The sequence below is a fragment of the Lepidochelys kempii genome, chromosome 7 (assembly GCF_965140265.1).
Source record: "Lepidochelys kempii isolate rLepKem1 chromosome 7, rLepKem1.hap2, whole genome shotgun sequence".
Classification (NCBI taxonomy): domain Eukaryota; kingdom Metazoa; phylum Chordata; order Testudines; family Cheloniidae; genus Lepidochelys; species Lepidochelys kempii.
In genome coordinates, this window is record NC_133262.1 from 88,759,653 (window position 1) to 88,783,867 (window position 24,215).

Sequence of the window (24,215 nt, forward strand, 5' to 3'; positions counted from 1 at the left end):
TCTAATTTCCCTAATTTTCATTTCAGACACGAGTGAACCCCATCAATGTCACTCCACCAATAGAAGCTATAGATCAGGACAAAAACATCCAGCCTCCTTCTGATCGACCACGCATCCTCTATTCCATCCTACTTGGTTGGTATCTGCTAATCTCGCTATCATTCATAGTCCATCACTGTATTAGGATCAGGCAGAGAAAGACTAAGTGGGAAAGCTGAAACATAATACAAGATTCATGTTGTAGTTGGTAGAGTTCGATATCGTTGTTTTACTCAGCAACATTTTTATTGCAGTTTTGGTATTTTATTCCATTTTGGGTTATTAACTATATTGTTATTTATTTAGATTAGACTCAGAATCTTTTGCTTCATCCAGTGAAAATAAGGACACAGTCAAGGAAAGAAAATATGGAAGATGCTTATCCACACTCTCAGTTGGACTGTGTTCCAATTCTGCTGAGAAATAGCTAGGGAAGATAATAATAATAATCCTTGGCTCTTATTCACAGGCACAAATACAAACTAAGCCTTTGTCTACATTGCAAATGCTTTGCTGGTACAGATATACTGACAGAGTCCCTTATTGTTGATGTAGCTTATTCCAACAGGAGTTTTGAAAGCATAATAACACTGCCTCCTTGAATGACATTAGGTAGGCCCACAAAAGCACTTTGATTTCTGCATAACTGTGTCCACACTGGGGAATAGGTGCTGGAACTAAGGGAGCAGGGGGTGCTGCTGCACCTCCTGGCTGGAAGTGGTTTCCATCATATACAGGGATTACAGTTTGGTTCAATGGCTCTCAGCGCCTTCACTATACAAATTGTTCCAGCACCCCTGCACTGGGGGTTTTGCCAGCATAACTGTATCAGATAGGGGGAATGGTTGACAAAACTTTGTAGTGTAGTGTAATAATTGTCAGGGGATGGCAATTAGGGTGAGTTTCCTTCTAAAAGCCAAATTTGAACTTTTCTGCCCAGAGAAATTTGGTGCGGTCTTGGCGTCATCCACCTACTCTTTATTTTCTTGTGTTTAAGGTTGTAACCTGCCCATTCTCCTCCCTTGCATCAGATTGTCTTCATTGTCCATGGTCTCTTTTGGCCCTGGATGAATACAGTTCAAGAAGGGGTTCATGGAGACCTCCCCCTTTCTTTATTGTGGGGGACTTACACCGTATCATTTAACACTCTCCCTCTCCCTCTTGGACAGATAGGAACAAGTTTCCCCAATTCTTCTATGAGCTGATAGGAAAAAGACCTAAAACACTGATTGACCATCACCCAGCCAAACCTCCGCTCCCCACATCATACAAAGTCCAAGGACATACTCCCCTCTGTGATATTCCTCTGATCCACCATCCTGGGAACTGAGAGATTATAGGGTTCACAGAAACATGTGTGTCCCATGCAAGTTGCTTTTATAACCATCAGGTGACTGGGTTTCTTTTGGGGAAGAGAGAAGGATGGGGATGGTGCAGTTTTAAAATTCAAACTTATAATGGGAAGATAGTCACCAGTGGAACATAATAAAGCACACACAAGTAGACCCTACTTTGAGTCTCTAGGGAGAAAAAAATAAAACAGTAATTTTAGTACTAGTCTTTATTTCTGTTTTTGTCTTAAAAAAGGAACCTTCTGAGGTCTTAAATATGCCTATTCTTCTGCTGGTATGCACTACTTTATAGCTTTAAAACTCTACTACTGGGCATTTTAGATAACTTCAAAAGAAGTATAATGACATACACTGGTGAATTTGAGAGCCTTCATCTGGAAAGGCGTGGTGGAAGTGCATTATTCAGTGAATTTAGTAAAATATATGAGAATGCAGGCTGATATGCCAAGTTTTTGGAGCATATGTCAAGCATACAATTGAAATGAATTATCTGTTGTTCCTTCCTTTCAGCTGTTTCTCATCACATGGGATTTCCCCCATTGTAAACCAAAATGTACATCTCCCACACAGACATTGTAAGATTTCACTTGACTGTTATAAATTACTTAAACTAGAAGTGCTGAACCACAAAGTGAGAGAATATGCTATTTTTTACTAATTAGATAATAACTGAACATTTTATAAGTTTCTTACATTTTTGTGGCCTATTGAGTTACAGTTCTACATTTGCACCATAACAGGTTGAGTTACAGTATGTAGTTAGCAAAAAGAAAAGGAGTATTTGTGGCACCTTAGAGACTAACCAATTTATTTGAGCATAAGCTTTCATGAGTTAGAGCTCACTTCATCGGATGCATACTGTGGAAACTGCAGAAGACATTATATACACAGAGACCATGAAACAATACCTCCTCCCATCCCACCCTCCTGCTGGTAATAGCTTATCTAAAGTGATCACTATCCTTACAATGTGTATGATAATCAAGTTGGGCCATTTCCAGCACAAATCCAGGTTTTCTCACCCTCCGCCCCCCCAAACTCACTCTCCTGCTGGTCATAGTTCATCCAAAGTGACCACTCTCCCTACAATGTGCATGATAATCAAGGTGGGCCATTTCCAGCACAAATCCAGGTTTTCTCACCTCCCCTCCCCCCACACACACACAAATTCACTCTCCTGCTGGTAATAGCTCATCCAAACTGACCACTGTCCTTACAATGTGTATGATAATCAAGGTGGGTCCAGCATAAATCCAAGTTTAACCAGAACGTCTGGGGGGGGGGGAGTAGGAAAAAACAAGGGGAAATAGGCTACCTTGCATAATGACTTAGCCACTCCCAGTCTCTATTTAAGCCTAAATTAATAGTATCCAATTTGCAAATGAATTCCAATTCAGCAGTTTCTCGCTGGAGTCTGGATTTGAAGTTTTTTTTGTTTTAAGATAGCGACCTTCATGTCTGTAATTGCGTGACCAGAGAGATTGAAGTGTTGTCCGACTGGTTTATGAATGTTATAATTCTTGACATCTGATTTGTGTCCATTTATTCTTTTTTGTAGAGACTGTCCTGTCACCTTCAGCCCCCAACAAAGCCCGTTGCCAGCTGTGCCCACATATCTATTCAGGGGACACCATCACAGGGCCTAATCACATCAGCCACACTATCAGAGGCTCATTCACCTGCACATCCAACAATGTGATATATGCCATCATGTGCTAGCAATGCCCCTCTGCCATGTACATTGGTCAAACTGGACAGTCTCTACGTAAAAGAATGAAAATGAAAGCTTATGCTCAAATAAATTGGTTAGTCTCTAAGGTGCCACAAGTACCTCTTTTCTTTTGCGAATACAGACTAACACGGCTGTTACTCTGAAACCTGTCAGTATGTAGTTAGGTTACGCTGGTCATTATCCAAGTTACTGTGTTCAAATAAAAATTCACCTAAGTTTCCAGTTAGAACTAAAAGTTATTAGGAGATCATTTTTCTCTCAGAGAAGCATGTGATTCTTAAGTCCTCTTGCTTTAGGGTATGTTTTCACTGCAGATTTAACCTGGGCTCTAACTTGGGTGTTGCTCCCAAATCTCCTCTCAGTCTCACACACAAGCTTTTGACCAGAATTTAAGGGTGCTTTCAGATCAAACTAGCTGACCCACCCTAGGGTAGAGGCTAAAGTCTACAGAACTAAACTCCACAGTATAGCACTATAATACTTGATTTCTGATTGCATAGCGTCTGGTATCCTGACATTTGAAAACCTGACACTTGGAAACATTTTTCATACATTAACTTTTACATTCATCGACTTTCAGGAATTGAACCATATTTCAGTAGAGATGACAGGTCTACATATACCCACTGACCCAAACTGTGTGTAGCTAAGGAATAATCTTACTCCTGCCTAATGCATTTTTTTCAATCTGGCCTATCTTTAAGAAGATAAATGAATAAATTATATGGTGAGCTGGTTTCCAGTATATGAGGGATGGCAAAACTGTAGCTTGTGAGCCACATGCAGCTCTTGTACTGTTAAAGTGCTGCTCACAGATCCTCCCATGTTCCCACTTTCTCCGCCTACCAGATTTGGCAGAGGGGTTAGTTCAGGACCTCTGCCTTGCAGCGGGGTGGTGCGGTATGGGCTTCTGCCAAGCAGGGAGGGGGGTTTCGGGGCTTCAGCCCCCTAGGGCGCATCTACTGGGTCTCCAGCCCTTAGTCTGGGCTGGCACCTCCCGCTGGGCTGAGGCCCTGAGCCCCAGTAGGCACCTCGCATGGAGCTTAAGCCCTAAGCCCCATCAGGTGCTCCTCAGCTCTCAAACTTCTGAAGAGTGTTGTATGTGGCTCAGAGGGTCAGTAAGTTTGGCCACCCCTGTAATATACAGTATTGCACATTGGCAGCATCATAAATGATTACATAATTTAAACTATTATTGAAGAATTCTTAGTTTCTCTATATACCTAGAAGTACCACATGACATTCTAACTGCACAATCATACATGTCAATAAAGAAAACATTTTTGAAGTATTCATGTAGTATAGAAGAATTTCAAATAAAGCCTATGTAGGATTTTGATGGGGGTAGTCAGTCCTCTTAAACCTGGTAGTGCCTAGGGGTCAGCAAACCTTGTCCCATGGTGTGGTCCCTTTAAGATTTTTGGGAGGTTTGATGTATACAAGGACCTAGGAACTAGGAGACTGAAGACTAGAGAGGAAGGGGTTCTAGGAATAAGCAGTGTTTTGGGGAGAAAATATTACTGTTTCTTTAACGATCCAGGACTTGGAGCCTAGCAGAGTATGTGGGACAAGGCTCCCCTCTCTCCCAGCCAATTGGGATGAGCTTTGGGAATGGGACTACCATATATGCTTCCTTCTCCCTCATAGCAGATAAATACCACCAGGAGGAGGTCGGACTGCTGAAGCCTCCCAAATATAAAGGTAAAGAGACTGACTGGGGGAGAGGGGTCAGCAGGAGGAGAAGCTGGTTGAGTCCCTGGAGCTGACCTAATGTACAATCCAGCTCCATGAGAGCTGGAAGGCTCCTGGGTTAAAGTGAGGCAGAGTGACTGTTTAAAGTACAAGCTAGGTCCAGGAGGAGAGCTGGGGGAGAGGGAGCAGAAGGGCAGCAAACCAACAGGACATGAGGGGATGCTCAAGGGCAATGCCCCATAGTCAGGTTAAACACTACTTTTGTGACCGTCAAAAAGGGCCAATAATTTACATGCATCATAAATGAAAATTAATATCTGTACAGTCTGTCTTCACCTAGAGAAACATATACATTATAATAACTCTCCACCAGTGGTGTATACAATCAGATTATCCTCACTTACACAACCTTTATACCAAGATAGCTCCCCGTCTATACTACTGTTACTCCAGTATAAATGAGAGGAGAACCAAGATCATAGCTATTGCTTCCCCAATGATAATTTTATAAACATGTATTTTATAAGCATTTTATAAAATTGTAGACTCTTCTTTCAGTATTGTCAAACCCAAGCATTCTAATATGAATCAAGCCCTAAAAAAAGTCATAACACTGGCTTTAAAATCATGATTTATTTATTTTTTAAATGAGGGGTTTTTTTTTCTCTCTTCTGGTTTCTGAGCCATTATGGTGCACTTGCTTCTTGATTTTAAGCTTTCCTCCCCAATCATGGGTTCTAGAAACCTGCTTTTTTATTTATTTATTTATTTTTAAAGGAAGAGCTGAGATTTTCATGCAGTCTGTTCCTTCCAGTTGATGGAGTTTTAAGAAAAGCACAACAAATATCAGAATCCTTACAATAGAATCTCAAGATCTGGCAAAAGCTCTTCTTTCTCCTTCTCCATATAGATCGTTGCTCTCTAAGTCCTTCCTTGCTTCTTCCCGTTTAATTCCTCCAAAATTCACCCTCTCTTTACTGTTCCTACTGCAGCAACCATGTTATCTCACATTTTGATTACTGTAATCTTCTGTTGTATGACCTCACTGCATCTCTTATCCCTTCCTCCTCCAGTCTGTCCAAAATATCTCTATCAAAGTCCTCTTCCACCAATCTGTCCATATCTCTCTGTCTCCGTTGGCTTCTGTATATTGCTGCATCAAGTTCAAGCTCCTCATCCTTACTTACCATGTCCAACTTAATTTTCTTCCCATTCTATCTGATATCTTTGGTCTTGTTTTCCCTCAGGGACACTTTTGTGTCCTGCATTCAATCCCTTTGCTTCCTCCATTCATCTTCTTTCCTCAGTCCGAGCTTCAAACCTAACATTCTGCCTCCTATGCCTAGAGCAACCTATCAGTTATTATCTGCTGAACACCCAGACCTGCTGGAGGTTCAGCACTTCAGGCTACTATTTGTAGATGTTTAAATATCAGTATAGGAGCTTAACTTTAGGCATTCTTTTTAATCCTGAAAATGGCTTAGGTTTATAAACTTGACCTTTATACAAGGCTTGTGTGACAAATTGGAAATATTTGTATTTTTTATGAATATGGTGTGTGTAAGGGAGGGGGGGTGATTGGTTTCTTGATATCAAAAGAGTTCTAAAGGAACCAAGCAGGAAAAGCAAAATAATCACAGAAGATAAGATCAGACTCCTTGAGGAAACAATGAGAGAGCTGTTTATTGAGGGATACACCTTACTTGGCTCCCCTCCAGCTGAGAATGATGTACTCTTCCCAAGGTTAAGCCTAGGATCAAAGGAGGATCCTAAACTAGAACAAGACCCCAGTCCTAGAAAAGAGAGGGGATTAAGTGTGAGTGGACAGAGCATAACTGGGTACTCTCAGGGAAGCAGGAAGACCCACAGAGACACAGGGAGCATGCTGCTAGAAGGACAGTGCTTCTCCCAGCACAGGGATGGAGGTAATTAGACTATATGACATGTATCAAAGCATGCAAAGAAAATGTAAGGGTTTGGTAAGAGGAAATATTCATATATTCAAAACATAAGCCTTTATTATTTTTACCCTTTGCTCCAGGTGCTTTATAATGTTGGGTGAATGAATAACTAATAGTTTGTTTTGAAGGTGCTGTTTCTGTGTCCAAAGGGAAACTTACAGGTGCCAAACTCAGTCAAGTCTGTTGCATTGACATGGTTGGGTTATGGGGGCTGCCACCCAGAGATCCAGTCCCCAAGTGGTTGAAATGTGTATGTCCACTCAGAGAGGGTTGAAAATATATCCTCCTGTGTGTCTGTGAGCCTCTCTGTTTCTCTCTTCCAATTTGGTTCTTTCTCATGTGTATGGATGACCTGAATTCTCCTGTTGTAAAGGGTTTGGGGCTGCGCTGGAGACTGGGCTAGTGCCCTTAAGGCTGGCTCTGATATTCTGGCAGTCTTTGCCCTCCAGACACACCTCTAGGATGAAATATCCATTTCCATATATTGTACAGAAATACCATACTAGTGACAAATACATATACAGTGATAACAATTATTAAAGAGTACCCCCACATCTTTCACAGAGTGATCCAGTAAATAATCCATTTATGAATACTATAAATAGAAATATTTTAGACACTTAAAATTATATATATATGCTATCAAGTAACTGATATATGTACTATTTACAACATACAATGCATGATAGTGTGGTGTGAAGTTTTTATCACCACTTGTTTAAAATTACCAGTATAAGGTACACCACTCTTGAGTACTACGGCCGTCTCAAGCTAATAAAATCTTTTTGACATATTATATCAGTACTTGTTTTGTTTGTGGGTGAATGTGTGTGTATATATATATATATATATATATATATATATATATATATATATATACGTACACACAGGAATGTGTGCAATATTTTACATATATTATCTCGATCTCCTGTGAATTAAACATTTAACTCTTGTGTACACCTGTTTTCCATTCCATGGTTTTTGCAGTTTTATTACCAGCATTGGGAGCAACTGATTTTCTGGATACTTCTATAAAGTAGAATACAGCATTCCTGCTATTCATTCTCTCTCTCTCTCTCTCTCTCTCTCTCTCTCTCTTTTTGACCAAGATGAAAGTGCCTATTCAGTACATGATATTGCTTTTTCAATATGCGAACAAAGATGATCAGGGTAGATTTTAGCTCACACATTGAGTTTCCTTTAGACACTGTCAGAGTTGATAGCTTTCACTCCCTGTGGCAAGGCTCTTAAAAGGGTAGAATTTCCATAGTGGAGCCTAGGGCTCCTGCAAAATTCTAGTTCTGCCATAAGTTTTAACTTTTGGAGAAACATAATTTCCCTTACAGTAAAGCCTGTAGATCACAACTGTGTATGGGTCTGTACAGTGCCGCTTAACAGAGGCAAACATTACCAATAATTTTGTTGTTAATCTCTTCAGCAATATATGCAGTACTCCCATAATAAACCTTTCTGGAGCACTTGGTAATCTGCGGTAAAAAGTGCTGTCTTTGTATTCTGCCAAAGCTGTTATTCAAGTACTACCTTTTTTACCTCACCCTTTTCACCTCTGCATACCTCTTCTCTTTTCTTTCTAAATCTTAAAAGTGAAAACTCTGTAAGTAAGTAGAAAATGTCTCTATTATATTGTCTTTGCACAGATTTACAGACCAGCACATGGTTACATTTATGCACTTTGAGTAGTCCCATTGAAGTTAATGGGACTTCTTACAGTGCATACACTGAAGTACATGTGTAAATCTTTGTACAGTGGGCCTAACCTGTCACTTAGCAGTTGTTTACTGAGGCCAGCAGTGAGATATTTTCTGCTTTTGTTTATCTGATCCTATCATTCTAAAATACTTTTAAAAAAAGGAAAATCATACTTTCGAGTCTCCCTTCCTCTGTTTTGCACAGTATTAAATATATTGATATATTAAGGGAACAGAAGGAATGTTCAAGGTCATAAGTGCTGATGTTTTAGTGACATGTTTAGTGACATGAACACGGACTATAAATCCTCAAATTTATTTAAAAATTGTGAAAACAGCTGTTTTTAAACTTTTGAAAGTTACAAAAGAAATTATTACATCTGTTCTTTCTTTCTCACATACTGCATAATTTTTTTACCCCTGTACTAATTGAATTTGATTTTATTCCTTTGTTGGTTAATGAGTGAAGTAAATGTACGGTTTAAATAAAGCTGTTACGCACAGTACTTATTCCTCTCAATTATGTTTTCAAACCTCAATATCTTTTTTGCAGGGACTCCTGAGGATTATCCACAGTACTTCTGTATGAATCTCACAACAGCTGTACTCAGTCTCCTAAAGCCAATAAACAGGGATTTGCACCAGAAATTTGATTTGGTTATTAAGGTAATTTCAACTGAATTCTCATTTCCATACACTTGAGAAACTGCTTAACAATAAAATCTCTGGAGAAAATTGTGGATATGTTCTACTTTCTTTTTTCTTTTTTGGTAGAGAGGCAGTTAATAAACAAATCACTTCTAGTAAAACGGGTAAGGTGCACTTTTGAAAAGGAACTATTTAGGGTTCATGATCCTTTATAAATATTTACTATTAATTTTTGTTATAGTATAAGTTAAAAATAATGTAACTTGTATGTTTGTTTTTTATCAATATAGTAGAAACAAAATTATGCATTTTATATTTCACATTTTCCCACTTCATTTAAACTTTGTAAGTATATCTAATATGTATACTTAGGAATATGAATCATAAAGATAATCATAATACTGAATACAGAGTCAGAAAAAAACAATGTACACATATCATAGGAGAATTCAACATTTAGAGATGAAGGAAAACAGAGAAGCTGAGATCCAGATCCATGACTTTGGTTATAAGGTGGGATTTTCAAAGGAACTCAGTGTTGGCCTAACTGTGTTCCCAGTGAAGTAAATGCGAGCAGAGTTAGGTCAACATTGAGTTCTTTTGAACATCCCACTCATAACATATGGGTTCAGCCCCTCTCTGTTTTTCTGTCCTTAATTTCAAAATGAGTTAGGATAACACTCTATAACTCAAATTAATTAGTTGATATGGAACTAAATGCATAACTCTGAAAACAAGATGGGGGTAGCTACTGCAGTATCTTTGAATAGTATTGTTATCTACAGTACTGAATTCCATTTTAGAAAACATGGGAAGATGGGTCTCAGAGTTACTTTCTTTCACCATTTGAAACTTAGAAATAAGGGAATAGGTAGTATTGAGATTTATATATTCTAATATCTGCATGAAACCTCATAGATTAGTTTTACTTTGGGTGTACCCTAAAAGATTTATGTTTTGCTTAAGGTTATAGTGATAGGGTGCAACAAAAATCATTTGCTTAAGAGATGTGGTTTTGTAAGAAAGAAAAATTGTATTCTGTACATTTGGGATAATCCCTTAGGAGGTTGCATAATGATGCAGAAAGTTGTAGAGGTTTTGCTGCATTTATTAGTAGGTATAGAAGCAAATCATGGGTTATGGAATATAACAAATTGCAGATGTTTACTTTAATTTGTATGCTGAATCAGAGAGAATATTGTAGTGTCTGAGCCCAAGTTTAATACTGTAGCATTCTGGAAAAGGGTTGGCTGCCTCCTGCGCACCCCCTCATGGCCAGAGGTCACTCTCTAGTATACTGCTAACAATTTCTCAGGGCCCCTTAACTCTCAGGCCATAGGTAATAAATGGGACCCTGGGGGGAAATGTTTTGAGTCCTTAGATATTGGCCCTCCATGCCATAACTCCAGTTAAGTCACACTCTCCCTTTAAGTAGAGAGCCTGCAGCACTTTTCCGCAGAGCTAGGTCCCAATTCAAAGCCTCTCTGGTTTTACCTGTCTGGAGCTCAGCCTTCTGGCTTCCAGGCCCCAAACCCTTCTCCGAGTTAAGATCTCTAGTAGGAACTTGGCCCAGTACTCTTAGGATTTACCTGGCTGACACTCAGCCTTGCTCAGCCTTCTGGTTCTGGCTTCCAGGCACAAATCTTTCTCTCAGCCAGGGTCTCTAGCAGAAGCATCCTGCTCACTACAGTGTCTCCCTTTCACAGCTCCCTTGACCTTCGAGTCTTTCCTGCAGGAGCTTCCCTAAGTTTCCCTGGTCCCTTGCTAGTCTCCTCCTGTTCTTTATAGGGCAATCACCCTGGTCTCTCCCAGGTGTGGATCATTCTGTAATCTTAGCCCTGGTCTACACTACAGGGTTAGGTCGAATTTAGCTGCATTAGGTCGATTTTATAATGAATCACAAGCAACCCCGTTCCGTTGACGTAAAGGACTCTTAAAATCGACTTCTGTGCTCCTCCCTGGCGAGGGGAGTAGCGCTCAAATTGACCTTGCTGGGATGCAAATTGATGTTGTTGGCCTCCGGGAGCTATCCCAGAGTGTTCCAATGTGACCGCTCTGGACAGCACTTTGAACTCCGATGCACTAGCCAGGTACACAGGAAAAGCCCCAGGAACCTTTTAATTTAATTTCTTATTTGGTCAGTGTGGCAAGCTCAGCAGCACAGGTGACCATGCAGTACCCCCAGAATCGCAAACGAGCTCTAGCATGGAGCGAACGGGAGAAACTGGATCTGATTGCTGCGGGGGGAGAAGAATCCTCCTTCCCCAAGTCCTAGTCCCTCTTTGTTTTTTTTTGGTATTTTTTGGGTTTTTTTGCCTTCCGTTGAACTAATAATGTGTTTTTTGGTTTTGTCTGTTTGTTTTGAACCTTTGGTGCTGTCACGATTCCTCCCCCACTCTGAACTCTAGTGTACAGATGTGGGGACCTGCATGAAAAACCTCCTAAGCTTATCTTTACCAGCTTAGGTCAAAACTTCCCCAAGGTACAAAATATTACCCCCGTTATCCTTGGACTGGCCGCTACCACCACCAAACTAATACTGGTTACTGGGGAAGAGCTGTTTGGACGCGTCCTTCCCCCCAAAATACTTCCCAAAACCTTGCACCCCACTTCCTGGACAAGGTTTGGTAAAAAGCCTCACCAATTTGCATAGGTGACCACAGACCCAAACCCTTGGATCTGAAAACAATGAAAAAGCATTCAGTGTTTTACAAGAAGACTTTTAATAAAAAATAGAAGTAAATAGAAATAAAGAAATCCCCCCTGTAAAATCAGGATGGTAGATATCTTATAGGGTAATTAGATTCAAAAACATAGAGAACCCCTCTAGGCAAAACCTTAAGTTACAAAAAAGATACACAGACAGAAATAGTTATTCTATTCAGCACAATTCTTTTCTCAGCCATTTAAAGAAATCATAATCTAACACATACCTAGCTAGATTACTTACTAAAAGTTCTAAGACTCCATTCCTGTTCTGTCCCCTGCCAAGACGACTACAGACAGACACAGACCCTTTGTTTCTCTCCCTCCTGCCAGCTTTTGAAAATATCTTGTCTCCTCATTGGTCATTTTGGTCAGGTGCCAGCGAGGTTACCTTTAGCTTCTTAACCCTTTACAGGTGAGAGGAGCTTTCCCCTGGCCAGGAGGGATTTCAAAGGGGTTTACCCTTCCCTTTATATTTATGACAGGTGCCAAAGATGTATGTTGGAAAGTATGTTACCACATGCTGTAAATATGCACCATGTTCAGCTCCATTGGCATTATTATATATTTCTACGGCAGGAAAGCAACAATGTTCAGGGAAACCTAAAAATATGGATGCTTATGGAAATCTTATCCAGACCTTTTGATATTTCCCTCCTATGCATCCTGTCCTTTCTTCTGTCTCCTGTCAACACAGTTAGATATTTCTCACCTGTCCCCATTTCCTGTCCTTGTCCTCTCTGCTTTTGACTGGGCTGACCCAAGAGTGCCACCACACAGCACCCCGCCTTTACCATATACTCTGAGCACATGTTTCCGGGTCTGGTCCTATTCTGAAAATCCCTTGCTTCATGACCCCAAACACAGTCGTAGTGGAAAGAGGAAGGAGGCCAGCTATGAAAAGCCCAACTTCCTTCTTTTGCTGAAGGACAGTCTCTGGATTCACTGATGCTTAGAAATGTGTAGGGCTCCCATTAAGCTATTTGCTTGCTCAGCAATGTTCGGATTTCCTACGAGATTTTTTCCACTCTGCTTATCCAGAGAACCTTGTTCAGTTTTGGGAGAACACTTTATCCAGTTCTCTGGGATCCAAAAAACCTCAGTTTGACTCCAGATTTAATCACTTGGGTTCTTTATTTGGCACACAGCAAACCTATGCTGAGTTGATTAGACTCAAGTGTAGGAGGTGGGTATAGGGCATACCACATCTGAAGTTGCAAAGAAACCCTCTCCTTTCATATGAATTTACACATCTCATTGCATTTACTATACATTGTATCACACTTCTTGGGGGTTGGCTTGGTCACTTTGCAGGAACCAATCCCTGTACAGCATGTTCTGTCCATGAGAGGGTTCATGCTTGACCTCCTCCTTACATTCCTAACTTTTCTTGTCCATTGTTAGTAAATGGTTCCATGGGAGTTCTCCCTCTTATCTTAGCTGGCTCAGACATTCTGTCTTTTTGAGCCTTATGATCTGTTTACCTCCCTAATTCTGTTCTCCAAGAAATGAGGCCTCCCTTATGTGTTAATTACTTGTGTCAGGCCAGGCCTCAGCTATGAGCAGTGCTCACACCACCATTTCTCAAAGAGAAACAGATCAGTGTTCTGTTCCCTTTGCCTAAGAGCTGAGTGCAATCCAGTACCTCCATTGATTATGGCTGCTTGCTAGTTGTAGTACTTCTTCCCAGAGGATACCAGCACATTCGGTATTCTCCATCACTATCTTCTACAAGTTCTTGCTTGGCCTTTCTTGCTTTTTCTTTCCTTCCTTGGGTACCCAATTCAAAGTTTGCTTAGTATGTCTCCCATCTTCTGTACAATATACTTGTTGCAACCACCTGAGCCTTCTTTCTTTTATGATATTTTCTAACATGTCCTGCTTTGTTAGATTCCTTAGTTTTGCATTTATTTTGTTTTTCCATGAATTGTATCGCATCTCCCTCAGCCATCTATATTGGGCAGCCTCCAATCTCTGTCTTTGCTCCATACGCTAGTGTGCTTAGTACAACTGTATGGTATAATCTGATCTTTAGTTTAGTATGGAGATCTCTGTTTGACCAAATGCTGTTCAAACAGGGGCAATTTTTCACTCAGTCAACTGCGAATGGGGAGGAATGGTTGTAGATACCTCTAAGTGTGTCTCTCCTCTCCTTCCCCAGGAGGGGAAAAGTGTGGTAAGTGCTGTGTATCAGAAGAGACTAAGGAGATATTCTCTCCTAGCACTGTCTCTACTCTACATGCACACAAAACGAAGTATGCTGTTTGATAGATAAGCCTGAGGTTAAAAGGAGAGGACAGGGATTGAGGTGCAGCTGACAGTCAACAGTGAACACAGTCTGAATGCTGGCTGACAGATAAAGAAGAGTGATTGTGGAGGGTTTGGGTTTGAATGAAAGGAGAAAACGTTATGCATGTAAAAAAGGTGGGAGAAGCTCCGTATAGTGGAAAAAAGGGAAGGAAAGAAGCGAGAAAGGAAGAATTGGAAAGACGTGTCTTAAAGAAAGAAGGGAGAGTGAAAAGTTTGAGGAGAGAAAAGAAAGGAAGAGGAAAGGAATAAAACCCAGGGAAAACTTCAGCAAAAATATAATTGTATATAAAATGTGTTGGCAATTGTTACAACTATATTCATTAATAAATATGTAATTATATGTGTTTGCATTATATACATAGTCTAACACTGGTTACATTATACTGTTATCACATTCTGAGGTGCAGTCCAGACTAGAGAGGGCTTATGTCACGACCTGCTCCGCAACCTTGGATGCCGCACAATGCTTTGCTGCTGTAGCTCCCAACATGGGCCCCTCACAAACAGCATGGAGGTCACAACCTGAGTATCTGAGTATAGTTGCAGCCTGCCAGCAACACTCCAGTCACTCTCTGGCTTCCACTTGCAAGGTGACTTCAACACACTCCCAGTCCTGGATTTTCCCCAAAATGTGTGTTCTGCACTGTCCAGCCATCTCCTGGACAGCTCAGGTATTATAGGTCCATTGCCTGTAAGGTTTGCTACTTCAATTGGAGTTACCAAACAATTCAATTTAAACACAGCACTGGATTAGTTTGTATTAAAGAATAAAACAAGTTTATTTGAATACGAAGAGAGTGATTCGAAGTCAGTATGAGTATAAGGCATTGAAGTCAGAAATGGTTACTAGAGAAATAAAGATAAAACTCTTTCTAGTAACTAAGACTTAACAAGCTAGGTTCAAGGTAAAATTCTTACTCTATGTTGCCAGCACAGGGCTGACCAAATTCTCAGATCAGAACCCATCCCAAAGTCTGGTTCCTTTGTCTTCTTGAGTGAGAGAGATAGACAGAGATCCACTTGCCCCTCACTTTAGTCCTGTTGTCCTTTGAAGTGGATTCTTCTGAGAATTACCCTTCAAAGGAAAGTTTATTCAAAGAAAGTGATGCAGAGTCTGAGGTGAAGGTGCCCCCGTACTCTTTCTTCTCTCCGTGTATGCTGAAATGCAGATTTGCTTTGTCTCCCTCTTGCTGTCGCAAGGACTCTGTGTACTACTTATATGTAAATTGAGGTAAACACACATTCCTTTCTTTAAGATAGATAATTTTTGGCGGGGAGAGAGAGCTCAGTGGTTTGAGCATTGGCCTGCTCAAGCCAGGGTTGTGAGTTCAATCCTTGAGGGGGCCATTTAGGGATCTGGGGCAAAAATTGGGGATTGGTCCTGCTTTGAGTAGGAGGTTGGACTAGATGACCTCCTGATGTCCCTTCCCATGCTGATATTCTCTGATTCTATGAACACTTGCCACAATTTGGCACAGACTAGGCCTCCTCAGACCACAAAGAGAGTTTGAATATCTGAAAACGGCAGCTAGCCAAAAACATATTGCTGAGACCCCAAGATGTCATGTAACTAACAGGAACAGATCTCTTAAAACTATCTTTGGACATTTATGAAACACAACAAAGTCATGATTCAGGATCCCAAGCCCTCACTTGGATAGAGACAGGCCCAATTTCTTGGAGAGGTTGATGATGAATATACCAGATGCCCAGCATTCTTTCCTGGTTGTTCTGAGGAACAAAGTATTTGCAGTGTTGTAGCTGTGTTGGTCCCAGGACATTACAGAGACAAGCTGAGTGAGGTAATGTCTTGTATTGGACCAATCTCTGTTGGTCCAATACAGGATATTACCTCACCCAGTTTGTCTCTGAGAACAAGGGATTACAGTGCTACAAGGGTGGGAAACACAATTGCAAATCCACTGCTTGTTGGTATTTTGAATGATCCAGCACCTGTTTTTACTTTTTTTCCATATTGGAAAGTGCAGTAATCTAAATGCAATTGAAGCTATTACAGTTTTAGAATGAAATAAAATTTCCATTTATAATCCATGTAATCCATTTCGATACTAGGTTGTCTTCAGTTTTTTTAATCTATCAGAGCATAGTTGTCATTTGGATGTATAAAACAGAAGTGGATTAATGGCTAAACAAAAATGCATGTGCAGTTATGGTTCAAACCTGCCACAGTAAAACCCTGACTTTGTTTTGTTTTGTTTTGATTTTGTTGTACAAATCCAGTGACACTAGCGCAGCCAAACATGTACATACACGACATCAATTAAAAAAAATCAGTAACACAAATCTAGTGATACATGTTTTGTACCTTAATAACAAGCTGTATTATGAAAGGAAATTTTTACAGGTATTGTTAGATTCAAATTGATGTGTTTTTTGTTCAGTCAAGGAGATAATAAGCAACATAATATTCTGACTGCTTGAATAATAGTAGTTTAATACAGTACTACTCAGGGATCCACTGAGTTGGTACAATGTGGGAGTTTTGCTCCATATCTAGTTTAAGTATTTCTCATTTAATATTACTAGGTTTATGTTTTTCATTGTGCTTGAGTTGATGTTGAATTTAATCTCCTTTTATTTGGAAGGGGAAAATGTGTAATTCAGAAAAACATTTGTGTTTAAGCTTCAAATTTACCAGTTCAAAAGTCTCAATAGGTGTAACACCTAGAATATGTCTCTGCCTCTGATATCAGATCAGTATGTTGCCCAAAAGACCATATAAAAGTGAAACAGGGAAAAAAAGTTTTACTAAAACATAAATATTATACCATATGAGGACTAATTTGACAACAGTCAGGATTGTACAGTATCTGAGAAAAGACATACTTAGAAACATGTAACCATAGGAATGTTCTAACTTTCAAGAATTTGTTTCCCCCCCAATGTTCTATTTGTTCCCTTTTTAGATATTGTTTTTGAAATGCCCAAAGTGTACCTGACACTTTTTGTATGTGAAGTCAATCCATGCTTTGAAAACAGTCATTTAATATTTGTGCATTAATACATGCAAGATTAATACATGCAAGACAGAAGGGCCATATTTGTCACAAATGCAAACTCTGATTGACTATAGAGTTGGAAACTCTTCTGACAGATTCAATGAACACGAGCTTGGTTAGTAGATTCTATAGGACAATAAAGGAAGGACAAGCAAATCTAATCGAAGAAAGATGGAAAAGCGATGCAAAAATAATATCTGCAAAAGAGTGGTCCCAAGCCATGCAGAATGTATAAAACTATTCCATGTAATTGGAACAAGCACTGTTTTTATTCTTTTTTTTGGGAGTGATGTTTTTTGTTTCACACAAAAGTTGTATTTCCTTCAAATTACATAATAAGCCACCAGAACAACTGGGACAAATGTAAAAGGGAATTGCATTGGAGTTGCATGTATTCTAAATATCTTGTAATACAGAAGTACTAGAAAAGATGTGTAGTATTTTGTCTGGTATATACCATATTTACATAAATTGCTTGTTCAAAGTTTGTGTTTTCTTTCAATAGATTGATTGAGATTAATTTGACTTAAATTCATAGATTACTGTGTGTGTCTATTAGTAATAATAAAAAGACCATGCTTAAAAAACTGACAATAGTGACAGCTTCTACTATATTAGATTACACAAAAAATTTATAAAGCTATCTAACCATGTAGCTAATTACTTTTTATCTTAAAAAGAGCATGGGAACTTCTAAAGAAAAATGAGCTTTGATGTTAGATTATATAGCTATGTGTATGAACATATATTAATAATATAATTATTATAAAACTATAATCAAGCAATTTTTTCTTTATAATATTAGTGCATGTACCTCTTAATATTTTAATTGATCTTTATAATGCTAGGAGAAATTCAGATCATGGAAGAAAAATTTTTGCACTGAAATACAAATTGAGCAGCAAAAGTGTAAGGGTGCATCTAAAACTGAAGTCGTGATCTTGGCAATTGCTGGGCATCTACTAAGTGCCCCCAAATTCCCATTGATATCAATCAGAGTTACAAGGGCTCATCATCTCTTGGGAGGAAACCATTGCCATTCTTTTCATAAAATGATTTTGTCACTTGTTCCTGCAATTGCTCAGCTCATCTACACAGCACCACTGTTTCTGACACAAGCAAGTTAGTGCATACACACTCAGCCTGCCTTACAGTCATGGCTATTTAAGTACATTTTGAGTTTTCCAAAAGCACCAATTTTCTAAATTAACAGCTGCTGGGGCAAGAAGTCATTGGGTAGTTTCCAGAATGGCTACTTCAATCACAAAAGCATTGTGATGGTTGAAAGGCATTCTAGCCATGCTGATATAAACCTCAGAAGAGACCACATCATAAAATGGCAGTGGCAGAGCCAACTCTGTAGTAGCATTCGATTTCATAAGAATTTAGATAGAATTCAGCAGATCAAATTTCAAAGTTGCAAGTAAATTACTTTGGCATCCTGCCCCACAACAAGTAGTGTGTCAAGCAACTTAAGAGTTAGCCCAATATTCAAGTCCACCCAGATGAGAGCTCCAATTCCAATGGACAGAAAATGGTAATATGATATGGAACTTAGCTACAGTTGTAGAGTCCAGCACACTGGAATATGTTTAATGTGGGCAAACCTGTGGAGAGGAGACATTATTAAAGTCATTTTAGGATGTGTCATTGCCCACAAGACCATTCCTCAAGTAATGGAATGTTTTAAATTAATTTGTTCATTCCTTGCCCATCGCAAGAAACATTATGTTAGCCAGAAAGGCAGTATACCATTGTGATGCAGGCATGCTGGATCAGAGAGGCATATTCCTGGGCATGTTCCTTTATTTTTACATCAGCAGGCTTTGCAAAGTGCACGATTTTCACAAACTCTAGCTTGCAGGGAAAATGACAGTGTCATTCTTCCACTGCTTTCAGTAGAAATTATTTGGATTCTCTGTTCCTTTTGTGATTCTTATTGAAATACCTATCCATTATTCCCTTGGCTACTGAAATTTTACCCAGATTACATCAAAAGATTCAAGCACTGATACTTGCTGATATGGTTGTTGAATCAAAATATCGTTAAATGTGCCTTTGGAAAGCAGAAGGTGAGGTGGACATAGCTTCTAAAGTGCAGTGACTCATCCCCAATATTATTTTGGTAGGCTGTGCTTTTCATAATATTAGTTGAACCAAGAAGAAGGGGTTTTTTGCCTGGTGAGAATTGAATTAGAGCAGAAAGAACTCTTGCGGATGTGGAGTACAGCATTTCTGAAAGTATCAGGAAGGAGAAAATGATAAGAGATGCCCACTGCCCACTGTTCATTACTGTAGCAACCAGGGGGAGGAAAGCATTAATAGACATTCAGTGCCAATAGCAGTTACAGTCAACAGCAAATTACAAAGAGTATTAAGAGATTTTTCAACACCTGTTTCCTGATTATGTAGAAAGTTTGCTTACTTCATCATGTTTTGATATGGAACAGCTGGGCAATGACAGTATAATTATCAAATATTTTAATGTAGTTCTCTCACACTTATTAAAACCTTTCATCTACATTAGTTTCCTCTACTATATCACTGATGAAGAGACAAATTTAATTGCAAAACTTCTAAAACATTAAGTAGTCACAAAGCTGAAACCAGTAGGATTCAGCATAGGAAATATTATACGTGTGTATATTGGGGATCTGTAATATCTAAAAAGTAACTGTAAAATATATTAAATATTATGGTTTACCAGAGAGGGGTAGAAAAAAGATACAAAGGATGGTAGTTTGAATGAGGGCATTTTGGCTGATGTGAGGACATACACTTAGGTTACTGCTTGGAGTGATGGTGGTGAACTAACAAAGAGAGAGGGGGGCCCGGAAAAGAGCATACAAAAAATGCCTTGCTGTTTGTCTTGCTAGTTGTGTCAAAGCTGAAAATATTGTTCCTATAGTTTCATCATATAACTAATATAGTGGTCACCGCTAAAAAGTTGTTCTGTACCCACAGTTGCCACACACATGTATCTGAGATTCCAAAGAATCCTTTTCTGAATATAGGGAAAAACTGCTTAGATAGGATCACAGAATGTTCAGTTTTTCTTTATACTCAGAACATTAATAGCATTGGTATCCTAGTTACTGCTGCTTGGTAACTGTGCTTTAAGACTGACTTATTATTTCTATACCATACAGCACAGCACAACAGAGAGGCCAGATTCTCATTTTATGTAAATCAATTTTCTTCCATTTACAGGATTATCAGCTTTGCCTCTCTGCACTAATTTTAAATTATGTGCATCATTCAGAATATGCTATAGTGATTGCACAGTCCGTATTTTTCTTCACTCAAAGTAAAGAGAAGAGAAAGAGATTTTATTATTTTTAATAATAATTGTGGACAGTCACAAGGTATATTTTTCACTGCACTACAACATCATAAACCTTACTAATACAGAAGTCCCTTATCCATACCAGAGTAAAGAAGATTTTTGTTTGTTTCGGGGGGTTTTAAACCTGTCAAGACATATTATGTGCCAAGATCATTTCACTACAACATCATGAGCTTCAGTGATGGAAACATCAAAAATCTTGTCTATCTTGAAGTTACCCTCTGTTTCTTTTCCCTAAGCCAATTTTAATCCATTTCAGCAGTTCTCCCCCTATACTGTATTTTGTGGCTTTGTAAATTAATATACAATCTAATGCTTTCCCTAAATCTAGAGAACTTGTCCCCAGTTTCATCTTTATCTCCTGATTCAGTAATGCACTTGAAAATTCAAGCAATTTTGTCAGACCCGACCTTCTTTCTATGAATCTATGCTGACTGTGTTGTTTTATTTTATTTCTTTCTAATTATAGAAGTTGAATTGTTGTATATTGTTTCTGATCTCTTCCTCTCAGCTGAAGTCAAGCTTATGTGTCTGAAGTATCCTGGCCCTTTCTTTGTTCTTTTATTAAAAAGGAGACCTCCATTAGCCAGCCCATTCTCTAGAACGACACCATTTTTAGAAAGATATCAAATATAGTTGCCAGGGGCTTTTCCTTATTTCCAGTTCTGTATGTCATAACTAATGACAGAAAGCATAGAGGACATTTTTGGACTCAGCAAAAGGAGCTGACAGCAGTATTGGGACTTGTTGCAGCTCCTGAAGTTGTTGCATTTACGATTTTCACTAGGGTACATATGAAAAAAAATAGTAGACCAACTAGCCCAGGATATGACCTATCTAAATTACATGATACACAACAATAGTTGTCAACTACAGAATATCTTCCCATTAGAAAACTGAATAAAGCAGTAGGCATTATAAAACTGATGCTGATAATGCTTCAAGTTTTAGCATATTTCCTTTCTGGCAAGAAATGAAATCAATTTACCATACTAAAGCCACTTGCGACTTTATTTTAAAAGGGTGGCTGCAATATCAAACTTTACTTTTCAGAAAAGCAAAGGTCTTGGGAAGCAACAGAAAGCCCTTAGCTGCAAGTTTTCTTTAAATTTCTATTCCAATGTTTGAGTGATCTATCTTTGGCCGTGCTCAAGGTCATTTTGTGTTCAGTTTACATGTTAATTTGAATGTTTGAAATTTACTGGAAGGGTTGTTTACATAAATCTGTTTTTGAAATTTCATGTGTGAGTATTTGCAAACTACAAATTTTAAATGTGTATGTTGAGGTAATTGTACCACAACCATCCATCAGAAAAGAAAAAAAATATATATAATGTGATATATGTGATCGTTCCCAGATAAGCAACACAGTTTGAATTTTGAATACTCATGATCAATCCATAGATTAAAAAAGTTCAAAAAGATTTGTTCTGTCAATTCAAGGAATATTCCATGAGCTGAAAAAAGATCAAATTCAAATAAATAGTTTATTGTAAATTCTTTGCTCAGTTCTGTTTCCCAGGGGAAACAGAAGCAATGATGTGGTGTTTGCATTTCTACAAAATGCCCTATCCTTAACTTAGTCTTAAAAGTAGGTATAGTGGCATTCTAAAACGCATTTAGAAGCACAAAGAAAACATTGCCTAAAAATCTGAATTGGCTGTTGGGAGATTTAAAATATTCAAGGTTACTGCCCTAAGAAACAAAAAGGGGTTTGATTTATGCAAAAAATGAGAAATCCTTATGATGATTAGAATGTTTTTTGTTCTGAAGAAGAAGAGATGGTAGTGGCCACACTCGTTCCAGCAAATCTTTTTGTCGGATAGTCCAATAAAGAAGTTATTTTTGAGAGGCTAAGTCGCCAACATGAGACCTGAGCATATCCATCAAAACAGACATTCCAAGACCACACATTTGATTGCATTAGAGTTAGATTATTATGATATTTGAATAACTCTTTAATCTTATATTTCATATTTTTATATTCTTAAATTAGTAGGGCTAATTACATGATAACTAATAACCTGCTTTGGATATTTGTTCTTATAAAGGACTATATGTAAGATATAGATATTCACTGTTTTCCTCATTGTGTTTATTGCTCACAGAGCTCTGTATTAATAATAAGACAAATCTTGAGGTCATTGCTGATTTTTACTTATAGATTCCATGGATTCTTTAGTTACTTATAGGTCCTTGCTGAGTTCTGATTTATTTATAGATTTCTAGGCTTTAAGATCAGAAGGAACTGTAATGATTGTCTTGTCAGACCTCCTACATAACACAGGCCATAGAATTTCACCCAACTTTTTACAGTCTTCTTTCCCAATCTTCACTTAAGCACATTTCCACTGAGGATAGTGGAAGTTGTTTTTTTTCTTAGTAAACACTGCGTAAAAATTCATCAAGGATCTCATGAGTTTTCACAATGACAATTTATCTTCCTGTTAAATAATTTGAAACTCTGTGCAATATACGTTGCCCCTAATGGTTGACTCTAAGCTTGTTTAGTTCTCTGGCAGTTATCGCAATGGAATGGTAATAGGTTCTGGATTTAATCTTTCTTCTCTCCTATTCCATTTGGGATTAGACAAAGACATAGTTACTGCATCAATGATCACTAAGGAGGCCCAGGTAGGTTTTTATATTCTGCTTTTCATTCCACCCACTCCTTTACCACAGCCTGATCCCAATGGACAGAAGAAAGCCAATATACTAAAGAACATTCAAATGTGTTGCAATACTGTTAGATGTTATTTCCAGATTCTCTTTTCCAGTATGTTTGACCAATTCCTTTTGTCACAGATTGCATGTGATAATTTTATTTAAACTGAAAATCAATATACAAACTTTAAAATAAAGAAAGTAAAAACGTGTGTGAAGTAATGCGTCAGTGCCCCTTTAGCCAAGCGTGGCACAGCCCCTGGGCTCACTTAGCCTAGTGGGGCTGTCAGGATACTCCTGGTGCCCAGAGCTCTGAAAAACACTTTCTTCACTTCCAAGTTTGTCAGGTTTCAGAGTAGCAGCCATGTTAGTCTGTATTCGCAAAAAGAAAAGGAGTACTTGTGGCACCTTAGAGACTAACCAATTTATTTGAGCATAAGCTTTCATGAGCTACAGCTCACTTCATCGGATGCATACTGTGGAAAACACAGAAGATGTTTGTTTTTATAAACACAAATCATGAAAAAATGGGTGTTTATCACTACAAAAGGTTTTCTCTCCCCCCACCCCACTCTGCTGCTGGTAATAGCTTATGTAAAGTGATCACTCTCCTTACAATGTGTATGATAATCAAGGTGGGCCATTTCCAGCACGAATCCAGGTTTCTCCCCCCCCCCCTCAACCCCACCCCCAAACAAACCCACTCTCCTGTTGGTAACAGCTTATCTAAAGTGATCACTCTCCTTACAATGTGTATAATAATCAAGATGGGCCATTTCCAGCACAAATCCAGGGTTTAACAAGAATGTCTGAGGAAGGCGGGGGAGGGGGGGGTTAGGAAAACAAGGGGAAATAGGTTACCTTGCATAATGACTTAGCCACTCCCAGTCTCTATTCAAGCCTAAGTTAATTGTACCCAGTTTGCAAATGAATTCCAATTCAGCAGTCTCTCGCTGGAGTCTGGATTTGAAGTTTTTCTGTTGTAATATCGCAACTTTCATGTCTGTAATCTTGTGACCAGAGAGACTGAAGTGTT

At 38.8% G+C, this 24,215-nt stretch overlaps 1 protein-coding gene across 11 annotated transcripts in view; it reads left to right on the top strand.

Moving 5' to 3' along the window:
* The window catches only part of PCDH15 (protocadherin related 15), a 1,355,521-nt gene that overhangs the window by 1,001,226 nt on the left and 330,080 nt on the right, over positions 1-24,215 (top strand). For all 11 annotated transcript variants that reach the window (XM_073353680.1, XM_073353679.1, XM_073353682.1 and 8 more), the window contains 2 exons: positions 27-135; positions 9,039-9,151. In XM_073353680.1, coding sequence (XP_073209781.1) covers positions 27-135; positions 9,039-9,151 — 222 coding nt within the window. The remainder of the gene's footprint in view (positions 1-26; positions 136-9,038; positions 9,152-24,215) is intronic.